Source organism: Macrobrachium nipponense, chromosome 13 (genome assembly GCF_015104395.2).
Source record: "Macrobrachium nipponense isolate FS-2020 chromosome 13, ASM1510439v2, whole genome shotgun sequence".
Classification (NCBI taxonomy): Eukaryota; Metazoa; Arthropoda; class Malacostraca; order Decapoda; family Palaemonidae; genus Macrobrachium; species Macrobrachium nipponense.
Window position 1 is genome coordinate 24,874,579 of NC_087206.1, and position 12,580 is coordinate 24,887,158.

Below are 12,580 nucleotides of genomic sequence, written 5' to 3' on the forward strand. Positions count from 1 at the left end.
CACCTCAGCGTTTGCACTCACCGAAATCCGTTTTGATTAAATGCAAATGCTCGAGCGTATTTTTTTTGCGCTCGATGGTTCTAGCCGAACGCATTCCTTCTTGGAATGGATTACCTGGCAACTCAGGATGACGAGTGAGTGAGAGCGAGCAGTGTATGGGCTGCCTGCCTGCCGCAGCCCAGTACCAGCTGGCTCTCCGAGATACCACGGTCGGATTTTGTCTCTCTCCTCTGCGATGATTGACTACGGACCGAATCTCTGCCCGGCAATCACAGGCTTAGGTCTCTGGTTAGCTGGAATTCTCACATACGTGGATGACCATCTCTACTGCATCACCTTTGACATTGTGAGAATTTTCAGACAGAGATATCTCACTAGACTAACTATTATCTTTCTGTTTACCGCACGGTAACAGAAGTCTGTAGCCTAGTCTCCCGCTGCATTGCACCTGCCGCTGCGATGACGCGGAATGATTTCTTCAGACATCTGAGTTTGTCTTTTAAATATATCTTGTATTCGTAGGTTTGCAATTGCTCATTGTTCACCCCAAATTGTAGATGTATAACGGAAGACATCACCTGTTCCCCACCCTGCCAGCTCTACTTCCAAGTATATAGATGTCCTCCCTGGATAAAGCTGGGAAGAAGATGATTCAGCCCATGAGAAGCAGTTCTTCAGGCAGTACAATCCTTGCGCTTTCATTACTGAAAAGCGCTCCGCTTTCATTGCAACTCTGACTTCTCACCGAACAGCAATGAAGCAGCGGTTTAGCGTTTTCAGTCCTCTGTAAATAACAGTGATTAAGCCGTCATCGGCGGGACTTTTCTACGTTCAGAATCTTGACAGTTAACTTCTCACGATTAGGCTGTGAAGACGTAGGTCTGCATTCTCCTATCACCTTCGTCTTCAACGGCACATAGTATTGTTTCTCCTTAGTTGAGATTCAACTACTATGAAAACTTCTGTCTTGCCATCAGGGACCTCAGTCTAGAAGGCAATTGACTTTCGTCTGTTGGGCACATGCCTTGAGAGAATCATCATCTCGCCTTCCGGCATCGATGGCAACAGATAGAAGATTTGTACAGTCTCTCGGCATAACCCTTCAATAGGCGAGGGTCACGTGACTACGCCTCGGATGCATGGACAGCTCGCCTCACACAACCGAACGCAGACAGTCAGCAGCTGTCGAAGCGTCCGAGACTGCCACAAGCTACGCTGTGGACTTTGTATCGGTTGATCCAGATAAATTATTACTTCGTCCTACTGGCGTGTTCCAGTACCCATAACTATCGACACCCTCCATGGAGTGTTGGTGTCTTTATCCACTGCGGAGACAACGAGACCGCGAGAGACTTAGCCGCAGTGGGATACGAGACCGCAAGAGACTTCGCTGCAGTGGGATACGAGACCGCGAGACACTTTGCTGCAGACAGATAGACCAGTAGATGGGTACTGGACATCACTCCGAAGAATATGTCGGACAGGAAGATGGATAGGTCATTGCGACCATTCCCTTCGGGACTGCCCACAGGTCCTTGGAACCTCATTTCCCTGGACCAGTGGTGGATGCTTGCAAGATGTGTTTGCTTACCCAGCTCCTTCAAGAGGACAAGTTGCATCTCGACCATGGTGTGCAGTTGTAGAGAAAAGAAGGATGCGAGAGTGACTGGCTCTCCCCCTTCCACGCCTTGTCTCCATTCCTCGTCCTTCGAGTTGAGGATAGGACTCGAACTCACACTGGCTGGTCGGAATCATAGAAGCAATCCCGCTCCTTCCTCTAGCAAGGGGAGGAAGGAGACTGACAATAATGCAAACCCTTCCCAGAACTTTGCATTAATGTCTCCGACGCCAATACAGTGTTCCCCCCGTATTCGCGGGGGATGTGTACCAGACACCCCCGTGAATAGTTAAAACCCGCGAATAGTTAGAACCACCATTAAAAATGCTTATAACTGCCTATCTTGAAAGTTCAGATACCAAATGTATACTTTTAATAACATCCTACTTCAAATATACCTAAAATTACTAACCTATTACTGTATTAATCTTTGAGGTTATATTATTAATATAATTTCAAAGTCATCTCAAACATTTTACCATTAAAATTATATACCTACAGCCAATAACTGAGAGAGAGAGAGAGAGAGAGTGACTAGTGAATGGCAGCATCAAATATCTGACCATCAAGAGTGAAATTATGAATTATTTCTGAGACAGAGAGAATAATAATGAGAGAGAGAGAGAGAGAGAGAGAGAGAGAGAGAGAGAGAGAGAGAGAGAGAGAGAGAGAGAGAGAATAACTCCTAAACTCCGACTCCTTCCCCTCCGCCAATACGTATATCAAACTGTCATATACTCCTCCGCCCACGTTCCTCCAAGTGGATAAAAAAAGACTGGGAATCGCTTTTTTTAATTAATCTTATTAATATTTGAAAATTAGTTATAAGGTAAATCATTTATTTATACTACAAAACAAATAAACACACTAACGTAAGTAAGAGAGAGAGAGAGAGAGAGAGAGATGGTATTGTTACTGTTTAATCTCACGAAACTAAATATTATTTGTGAACTAGTGCTGTATATTATTATTTTACAATAAAATGTAGTAATGTCCTTAAAGATACACTTATACGTACATACATTTCCAGCCCAAACAGAGGGCGAGAGTTACCACTAAGACACACTATCTCGTGTGGCAAAAGAGAGAGAGAGAGAGAGGGGGGGGGAGGGTTATCCTTATTTAAAAGACTGAAATGGATAGATTATTGTACTTCTATAAAATACTATAACATGGGGATACAATCCACAATGAAGTAAAATCCTCTTGTAGTTTATAATATAATCCTGTACAAGAAATATATATTATAAACTACAAGAGGATTTTACTTCATTGTGGATTGTATCCCCATTTACTTAGAGGTACGACATAGTACCTGGCTTCTGCATACTATAACATATGAATTTTGAAATTAATTATATTACTATTATTATCATTATGCAAAAAATATTAATAAACATACACATGTACCATAGAAATTCTCATCTCAGTAAAAGAGAGAGTGTGAGAGAGAGAGAGAGAGAGAGAGACGAGAGAGAGAGATGAGAGAGAGAGAGAGAATACGTGATCATCGAGAGGGCAACAGTTGTTGGAACCCCAGCCAACTCTGCTTGGCTCCCTGGAAATCAAAGACGCGGGGTAAAATGCATTTCTTTCATTCTTACATAATTTATATTTATAAACTAAAATCTTGCTAATTCACTTTAGTATTTTCTTTAATGAATTTATATTGTTGTTTACAATAATATTGATTTTTGAAAATTAGTAAATCATCATCCAAAAAAATATACATCTCTGTAAGAGAGAGAGAGAGATTATCGTAGCATTTGTAAAATACTTTCACATATGATTTTTGTAATTACAATTATTATTATTATTATTATTATTATTATCTTATGAAAATATTAATAAACATATTATACATACGTGTACCATAAAAATCTCTCATCTCAGTAGAGAGAGAGAGAGAGAGAGAGAGAGAGAGAGAGAGAGACCTGGAGTTCGAAAGAAAGATGCGTGAAGACTGGGATTTCCTTCATTCTTACATAATTTTTGAAATTTATAAACTAAAATCTTACTAATTCAATGTAGTATTTTCTTTCTTTAAGTAATTGCTCTTTACATTAATATTAATATTAGAAAATTAGTAAATCATTTATCACACAAAAAGCATACATCCCAGTAAGGGAGAGAGAGAGAATTATTAGTTATTATGTGATATGTAATCTTATTAAACTTATTAATACAGTATGATTCAATATTAATATTTTAAAATCAGTAAATCGTTTTTGTATCATAAAAATGTATTTAGGCATGAAAATAACATCAAAATACACTAATTAGTGATTATTTATCGTCGGAAAATCCCGCGAATAGGCGAATTCACTGCAAATAATGGTTAGATATGGTCCAGAAAAAATCCGCAAATCCGGAGAACGCAAATACGGGGGGCCCACTGTATTCTTCACAGCCCTTTTTCAGTTGAGCTACAATCCCTCACTCATTTTGGAAAGGCCCAGAAGTCTGACTCTTGATCACGCATCTCCTACTCCGATCAAGTTGTCAGAGGCAGCAGGGCACTCCTCCTCGCTCTTACGACCAGGAGGAGTAGCCTAGGTGCGCAGAACTCCAGTCAGACCTAGAGGCTCACTCAGATTCCTCCCACCAATCAGTGAGTCTTCCATTGTTAAAGGACTGAAAGGTTTGTATTATGTATCGGAACAAATCACAATTTGTCGAAAATTGTATTTTTCCTAACTATACAAACCTGAGTTCCTTTAACAAATATGCCCACCTCATGCCACCCCTCAATCTGAACCTGGGCCGAAAGGTAAAGTGGAGTGTTTACATCCGGGCAGGCTAGCCTGCTCCATGGTAGTTACTGCCTAACCACCTTGTTCAAGATTCAACAGCTGTAATTCCAGCTATGCCGTAAGTACATTCCTATTGTTAAAGGACCTCAGGTTTGTATAATTAGGAAAAATACAATTTTCGACATTGGGATTTTTCACTACTTTTCTCTTCCTTTGGCCCATGGAGATGAACATTCTGGAGGCATTGCCAATGAAGGCTGTTGCTCTTAGCAGTTGTACTGGTGACAGTGAAGGGATGGCCAAAGGTGCTGAGGAATGGTCCTTTCTTCTGGTCGTTTATGTCTCAACTGTAAAGCCTGGAGTAAAAGACGCTCCTACAGATGTCCACCCTCTATAGTATGAGTGATCTTCCCAGATAGAGCATGAATCTTGCTAATCTGTCAAAGATGTAAGCAGAAGTAGAAAAACCATCTTCAGTAGGAGGTTCTGTTAAGAAGCTTGCTCAAATGGCTTAAATGGAGTCTTCATGAGATTCTTTGTGAGGGCAGGGGTTCCAAGTTATGAGATTTGAGGAACCCACAACTTTAATGAACTCATGTTGAGTTCACAAAAAAATTAAAAGAAAACTTGGGAGCAGGTGGACCATCATCCCTTGATGGCAGAAATGAGGAAGAAGTCTTTTTATTAAAGGTATAGTGGAGTTGACAGGATCAACATCTCTTCCACTTCACCAGCTGAAGAATCTTTCACTTGACCTAGGCTGCTCCACAAATCTGTCTCTGAGGCCTCTCTTGTACCTTCAGGCATAAAGATTAAAGATGTCTAGGATTATGGGAAATATATATGGAAGTAGGGCTGCTTAAGAAGTTTCACCCAAGTGTGAACACTTTAGGATCTGTTCCTTAAACCTATCCTGGCCAAAGGGGAGCTGTCAGAAGCATCTGTGTTTTGGATGTACATAGCTTCATTACTTGATTGAGTAGATAAAATGTAGGAAAGGTTTACGAGTTACGCCATCCCGAGAATGTAATATTATGTTTTATCCTGCAGTCTGCTAGATCATGGAGTGCTCTACAGATAGAAAAGAGCCATGCAGACTTGTTGAGCTCAGTGAGCAGTCAGGAGGTAGAACCTAGTTTCCCATAGAGACCCTTAGCTGTCATGTGCCTCCTCAGGATGAACCTTGTGTTATGCCGACCTACTTTGTTTTCATTAACAAAAAAGATCTCAACTGCTGACTGACAAAATATGCAATCAAAAGCTTTTCAGATTTTTTGGTCATGTCACTTTTGTTGAATTGGTCATCACACCTACTACCCTGAGCACCAAGCACTTACTGAATGCCTGGAGTCATAAGGTAATGGCTTTTACTTTGAGAAGATGGATGTTGTTCACCTTGTTTTGTGATGTCTAAGGTCCTGTCCCTTGATAGTCATGTTGGTGTCATCCAAATATGTGCTGTATCCATAAACATCAATATCTTTGGCCAGAAAAGGACCAGTGGGACTTCTGCTAGAAGGTGACCAAGGTCCTACCACCAAAGGAAGCCCTCCACAGTATCTCCGAGGCCATTACTAATCAGTTGTCTTGTAGAGTTGTTGGTGACTGCAAGCTCAAAAGTTGCAGCTAGAACAACCACAGCCTGACACTGCTGAGAGGAATCTGCTTCTCTGGCAATAAAAGATGCCTTATCAGAGATTGCTGCATTGTGGCTAGAGAATTTGAGCTTTCTTGGACAGATCAATTCCTCTTCTGTTATAATACCCTCACCTAGGTATGTAGCTGTCATTGAAGGTCCTACATCAAACTTTTAGTTCATATGTAGTCTGAGGTTTCATCAAGCCTAAGATGACCAAGTCAAAATATCATCTTAAATCTGTATTGCATTTTTCCCTCGCCAGTTTTTTAGGTATCTCCTAAGTCCTGTAATACTATGCCCTTGCTGTTGCAATGCCAAGGTTCAGGTAAAGGTTTGTGGAGTAGCTGTCAGTCTGAAACAGAGGATTCAGAATTGCGATACTTTTTCCCAAATGAAATTAAGATGTTTCATGATATTGGGTGGATCAAGATGTGGAATTGAGTGTCACATCTACAGAGCAAGAGTTGAACAGGTAGGACAGTTGTTCTGCTTGCTGCACTGAGAGACAAATCTAGTCCGCTTCCTATGGTAAAGGTTAGTAGTGGAACTTATGTAAGCAGTCAATATAGCAGCTGTTTCTTCCTTCAAAAATCCTCTGTGTTAATTCTGTATACTGGATAACCTTGCCTTACGGGAAAGGATAGCCTGTCTGCTGTGGAGCCTGTAGAAGTGGGGCTGCTTCGAGGATTTTCCTCACTGGGGCAGAGATGTATGGCAGTGGTTGGGACTGGTTTTGTAACAGTATAGGGGCAAATTATTTATTGAGGTTGCTAACAGGTCCACCGTAACCTTCAAATTGCCTTGCAAACTTCCTTATTGTGGGACCATCTTTCTAGGAAAATCTGGTTCATCCTGCTCTGAGAGTGAAATGACATTCTTTTCCTCTTGGACAAACATTGGGATTAGTATAAAGATACTGTGTCCTTCTGCCCAAGTAAATATTTTTACTTCTAGGTGGCATAGGTACTGTGAATGAATTTTTTATGTAATTGTGAAGAAAGTGGTTGTGGTCATGTCTTGACATACTTCTTCAAACTCTGACCCTTGAAGGACGTTATGAATTCTTGGGTGCCTGACAATACAACTTGTAGTTTCAAGATATTTATGTGCTTGTTTCTCATTTTGTCCAGACAATCCTTGTCTGCAGATCTAGAGTTTGGGCTTTTCACTCTTGGATATAGAAATTTATGAATGGGTGGATCCTTGTTTTAGGGGGACCCCTTTCTGTAGGCTCTCTTCTTACGTACACCATTGAATATTCATGGATTCATGGTGATATCCTTAATTAGTAGGACAGGAAGAGTGTTGTGGATAGATGCTGCCTTCCAGTATTTTACCTGCTGTAGTGGAAAGGGGAGGGTCATGAGCTTGCTGAATGAAGCTAATTTTTCCAATGGAGATTAGGTGTGTCTTAATTTGCCACTTGCCCTTATTTTGTAGCTGGGAAGGCATGGTCTGCAGACACAGGTAGAGCATGTATGTCATATGCTGTATCCTGCCCTCTGATTGCTTTTTTATCTACTGCAAGGCAGCTTACATGGAGTTAGACATATCTGATTTCCCCTTGTTGACCTACAAACCCTGGTGTTGGCAGTCAGAGTTGGGATACCTGATTTTTAACCAGTCATCTGAGTAGCAACAGAGGCAGATGCCATCCTTTTTGGCACAGGCTGTCACCAATACCAAGATCCTTTTGATGACCTGTGGAGCCTTCAACAAGCTGGAGCAGAGAACCTTGAAGCTGGATGAATTGGGGTGGTTAAGTAGGTATTCTGAAAATCCAAGGAGGCCAGAGTGTGTCTAGAGAGAAGAGGAGAAACAGGCACAATACATTGTGCTCCTAGGTCTTCTTACTAATTTGACTCTCTTAATCCATGGGTTTAGTGGTAAAGTTTCTAACTCACAACTAGGAGGCCCATGTTCGACTTTGAAAATAGATAAAATAAATGGTGAATAATGAAAATGACTAAGAAATGAATTACCAGTCATAGCCATCTATGCAGTAAACACTTGGGGAATAAGAATAAGGCAGTTATAGCACCACATATTAATGAAAAGTGGGTGTGTTGGTTGAGACAATTGTAACTCCAAATGGTGAGTTGAGAGACCTCTGTGTTGTTAGACAGACTGTTGAACCTGTAATATTTGGAACATGAATATAAGTTTATTTATGCTTAATTTTTGTAATGAAACATGGAAATTGTTAGAGGGTAGTCATGTAAGATTTGTAGATCTACATCTTTGAATCCTGCAGGGAGGTAGCGCCATCAGCGCACCTCACACAGTGCATTATTCAAGGTTCTTTGAAGTGTCCCTTCAGCCCATAGCTGCAACCCCTTTCATTCCTTTTACTTTACTTCATTCACAATCTTCTTTCCACCCTCTCTAACAGTTGTTTCAAAGTGCAACTGTGAGGTTTTTTTCCTGTTCTCACCTTTCAAATCTTTTTACTCTCAATTTCCCTTTCAATGCTGAATGACCTCATAGTTCCCAATATTTGGCTTTTGGCCCAAATTTCGTATTCCATTGCATTCCTACATCTTTGGAATAGAATATTGTAAAAAGACAGTTTGATAGTATTCAGTCATTATCAGTCATTCTTTTTTTCAGTCCCACAGGAGTATGATGCCTTTTGGGCTTTACTAGAAAATCGATCACCAAAAGAAGTTGGTGTCATATTAGAGCGAACGATTGCATGTAACCATCCAAGCTTGGGTGCCCAAAATAAGGATAAATTTGAGGATCTATCTACATACATATTACAGGTAATTTCACTTCATTCTTATGTTTATATTCTTTTTTGTGTGGAAACCAAGTTTCTGTAGGAAAACTTAATTCCTAAATCAGTACCTGTATATCTTCAAAATAATTTTATTTACCTCATTTCTGTCTAATGCTGTATAAGAAAATCTAACATGCAATTGTGATTGCAGTATGCTCTAGTAATGCTTGAGTTCCTAAAGTGAAAAATTTTTTATATACACGATAGGTTGACAATTAAGAAGTGCATTGTAAAAAAAAAAAGGAAAGTATGCCTTGCTTCCTTGAAAATATGGACATAAGAGTTACACAGTACCACCGCATTGATAGTGAGGATCTCCATTAAGGCTTTTATCTTTTATTTACAATTATAATAATAAGAATAATGCTGTCTTTATATTGCTGTATTAATGGCCTTGATAAGACAAAATTGCAGTAATAACATAATGACCTATAAAAAGAGCCAGCAAAATGAAGTTTGAATATGTGGTAGTGAAATGGAAGAGGATTATCGTGTTGAATAGGCCAAACGTGTGAGATGGGATGAAGGATATTTCGAAAAAATATTTGTTCTTATACGAAACAAACCTTCGGTCTTAACATTAGGATAAATACTCAGCGCCAGCTGGAAACCGGTAAAGTTTAAAATAATTGTGTACGCAAGGGACTATTGGCATCTGTGCTTGGTCACGAGACATGTGGAGCCACCCACATACCCCTCTTTAACTCGTGACCCCGTTAGTTATTTTCTTACCGCCTTTAAGAGAGGACGTGCTTTGTCTCCGTCCTTTTAAAGCCGGTTTAGTTTGCCCATATTGTTTTGAATTTGTGGTTTGGAATTCCCGGGCATGTGAACATGAAGCCTTCTCATGCTTCGAGACTTCCTGGATATCACAAGAAGCAGACAAACTTATCAGGATGTGCCTTGGGAAGTAATTATGACAAATTGTGCTCCTTTCCCTGTGGGGAGAGGTGTGCATCGCCATCTTGTTTTTGTTCCAGATACCTGGGTAGGGATGATGCAGGTGTGCGGTCGGCGTTAGGCTTATCAGTACCAACCCAAGAAGGACAGTTGGTTTGCTATATAACGTCGAGCTGCCATCCAAGGTCCCTTTTATCCTGATATGCACTGAATGGAGGTCGGATGTGTCGCCATCTATAAAGAGGATAGTGCAACACGGCAGCCTTTAATGTCTGGTTGCAATGCCTACGAGAATAACAACAACAGCCTTGTACTTCTTGTAGGGTGCTGGCTTCGCATTCAAGATGCTCAGTGATGTCATAAACATGGCGACCGCCATGACGTCACTTCACAGCTGCGGCCTATACGGAGACATGCTTCCATTTTTAACTTCGGAGTACAAGAGTACTTTTCAACTATGCTTTCGGATTTGGAGATTTTTAATGCACATTGTTTTAGAGAGAAATTACAAGCGTTAGGAGATATAACAGTCACAATGGAAAAGACGCAAGTCTTTCCTCTGTATCCTTCTGCTTAGGCGTCAACAAGCTTAGGTGACTGGCTTTGACGCCAGTGCGTTCTGCCAATCCTGGAAGAATAGGGACTTCTTAGCTGATCCTTGAGCCAAGAGAAGTTTCTTATCCATCTTCGAGCCAGGACTGTTACATCCCTATTATATGAAAGCACAAGAAGTACGTAGTTGTAATTGTCGAACAAGGGAATGATGGAAGTTTAGTTGGAGAAGGCTAGAATCAGGGACTTCGTCACTGATCCTCGTGCCAAGAGGAGAAGAATAATTTCTTCTTCATCTTCAAGCCAAGACTGTCACTTCCTTGTAAAGTAAAAATGCCACAGCAGATTGGGTCTCTTGATCTTGGCTGCAAGAGTACCATCAACAGCCTCACGCTTTCATCAAGCGTGATGACGTCATAGCCAAAACCGCTTTCAAAATGACGGTAGTCATGACGTCACAGCCTACTGCTGCCAACCTCTCGTCGTCTTTGGTGGCATCATTATATTACGCTTTCATTTCGGGAGCACACACTTATGGAGAAATATGTATTTTCTCGTAAAATAAGCGGCTGTGCCGTTTTGTGCTCCGGTTATGTTTAGAATAAGAAAGCTTAAGCTGTAATTTCTGTAGAATCCACAGCCTACTGCTTCTCAATCTACTTTGCTGCCTCTGGAACCAAATACGCTTTCTGACTCATTGGTACACACAGTAATGAAGAAATTACAAGATCTAGAGGAGAAAATTGCTAAGAAAGATAAAAAGAAAAGGCGTGATTCGTCTTCTTCTCTTCTTCCTCTAGCTGGTGTCATCGCTAAGTTCGATGACGTCACTGCGTGTACCAGTCAAGCGTTGGAGGTTACGGGATTTTGTGACTGATCCTCGGACCAAGAGGAGAAGAGTAAATTCTTCTTCATCTCAGTCCAGGACTGTCACATCCCAGTCATCGAGAAAGTCAAGAAGTCAGTGGTTAGTAAGCTCAAAGCAAAGAGGACGAAGCCGTTTACAAGAGTCCGAATGAGCGATAGCGTCGATGGTCGCTGGGCTAGCAGCCGACGCGGAGTTGCCAGTGGCCACTACAAAGAGTCTAAGAGAGACTACAATGCCGTTGGTGAACTTAATACATACGCAGATGCTTTTACAAACTTTTTCCATGGACTCTAGATGTCAGAGTAATGAAATATGATAAAATTGCTCTCATATTTGCATATTGGATTGCAATAGATACGTTCTCAAATTCTACTGACTATTCGAGATCGAGCCATCGGTGGCCAATAGGGATCAAAGGTGCCGCGGCCGTAGGGTCGGACGGCCATGACGCCACCCCGGAGTTTGTCAGAGGATAGGAGTGAGTTGACGTCTCCTGTGGCTGAACACAGTACATTAGAACCTGAGAAAAAAAAAAAAAAGTTTCTGGCTTCGTATGCGGAGGTGATTGATTTGATTCGTCAATTCAATAAGTGCGGAGACACCTGCCAGTATGCTTCCCCTGGGGATTGACATGGTGTTTGGATTGAAAAAGGATATGAAGGTGTATGAATTACCTTGCTTAACTCATGTAGAGTCTGTTTTACAACACGTAAATGTACAGATTGCTGGAAGGCTATGGATTCCTCTTAGCAATCGTATACAGCCTGAATGGTGGGAGTTAACGGACTTTGGGTTGACCCCAGAAAACTTCAAACCTTTACAGGTAAGAAGAATTCCCATGTTTCATATACTTGTTGGTATAATCTGGTTTGTTCCTATAAGAATATTGACCAAACGCTTCGACTCTTACACAAGTAGTTAAGGTTAATCGGAAGATTGGTTCCTTATTAGTAAAGTACTGTAGAACCATTCTTCTTAATGAAACCGCATGGAAACTTGAGTTGAAAGAAGGTGAACTTCTTTCTTTCGCCACTTAAGGTAGCCAACCCTAAGTGGGGCACTTGTAACCTAAAGTGCTATAGCCAGGCTAATTGAGTCATACCTTTTAGCCTAATAAGTGGTTAAATTCGTAGCCTATTCCAGCCAGTCCGAGCCTGCTGCTACTATCTTAGTTAATCTGAGTAGTAGTTCTTAGCTTAGACTGTCCGAACTAGCTGGTTTGGGTATGCAGGTGCTGGCTTGGACTAGCTAATGGTTGCGGTTTAGTTTTCCAACCTGAATTTACTATCTTAGATTAGTCTGAGAGGTACAATTTTTAGTTAGATTAGCCTAACTTTAGGTTAGATGGTTCCAACATACATGTCGTACATGTCAACTTAACCTAACAGTCTGGCTACTTGAACATGCCTTTACTATCTTAGTTTGGGCGAATTAGTAACTTTATAAGTAAAGCCGAGCAAAGACTAGT

The 12,580-nt window shown here is 40.9% G+C and overlaps 1 protein-coding gene across 1 annotated transcript in view; it reads left to right on the plus strand.

Annotated features, from left to right (window-relative positions):
* Nucleotides 1–12,580, plus strand: part of LOC135225692 (nucleolar protein 14-like) — a gene marked incomplete at its 5' end in the record, with an annotated part of 100,984 nt that overhangs the window by 12,940 nt on the left and 75,464 nt on the right. Inside the window, 1 exon segment of the mRNA XM_064265044.1 lies at nt 8,621–8,775. Coding sequence (XP_064121114.1) covers nt 8,621–8,775 — 155 coding nt within the window.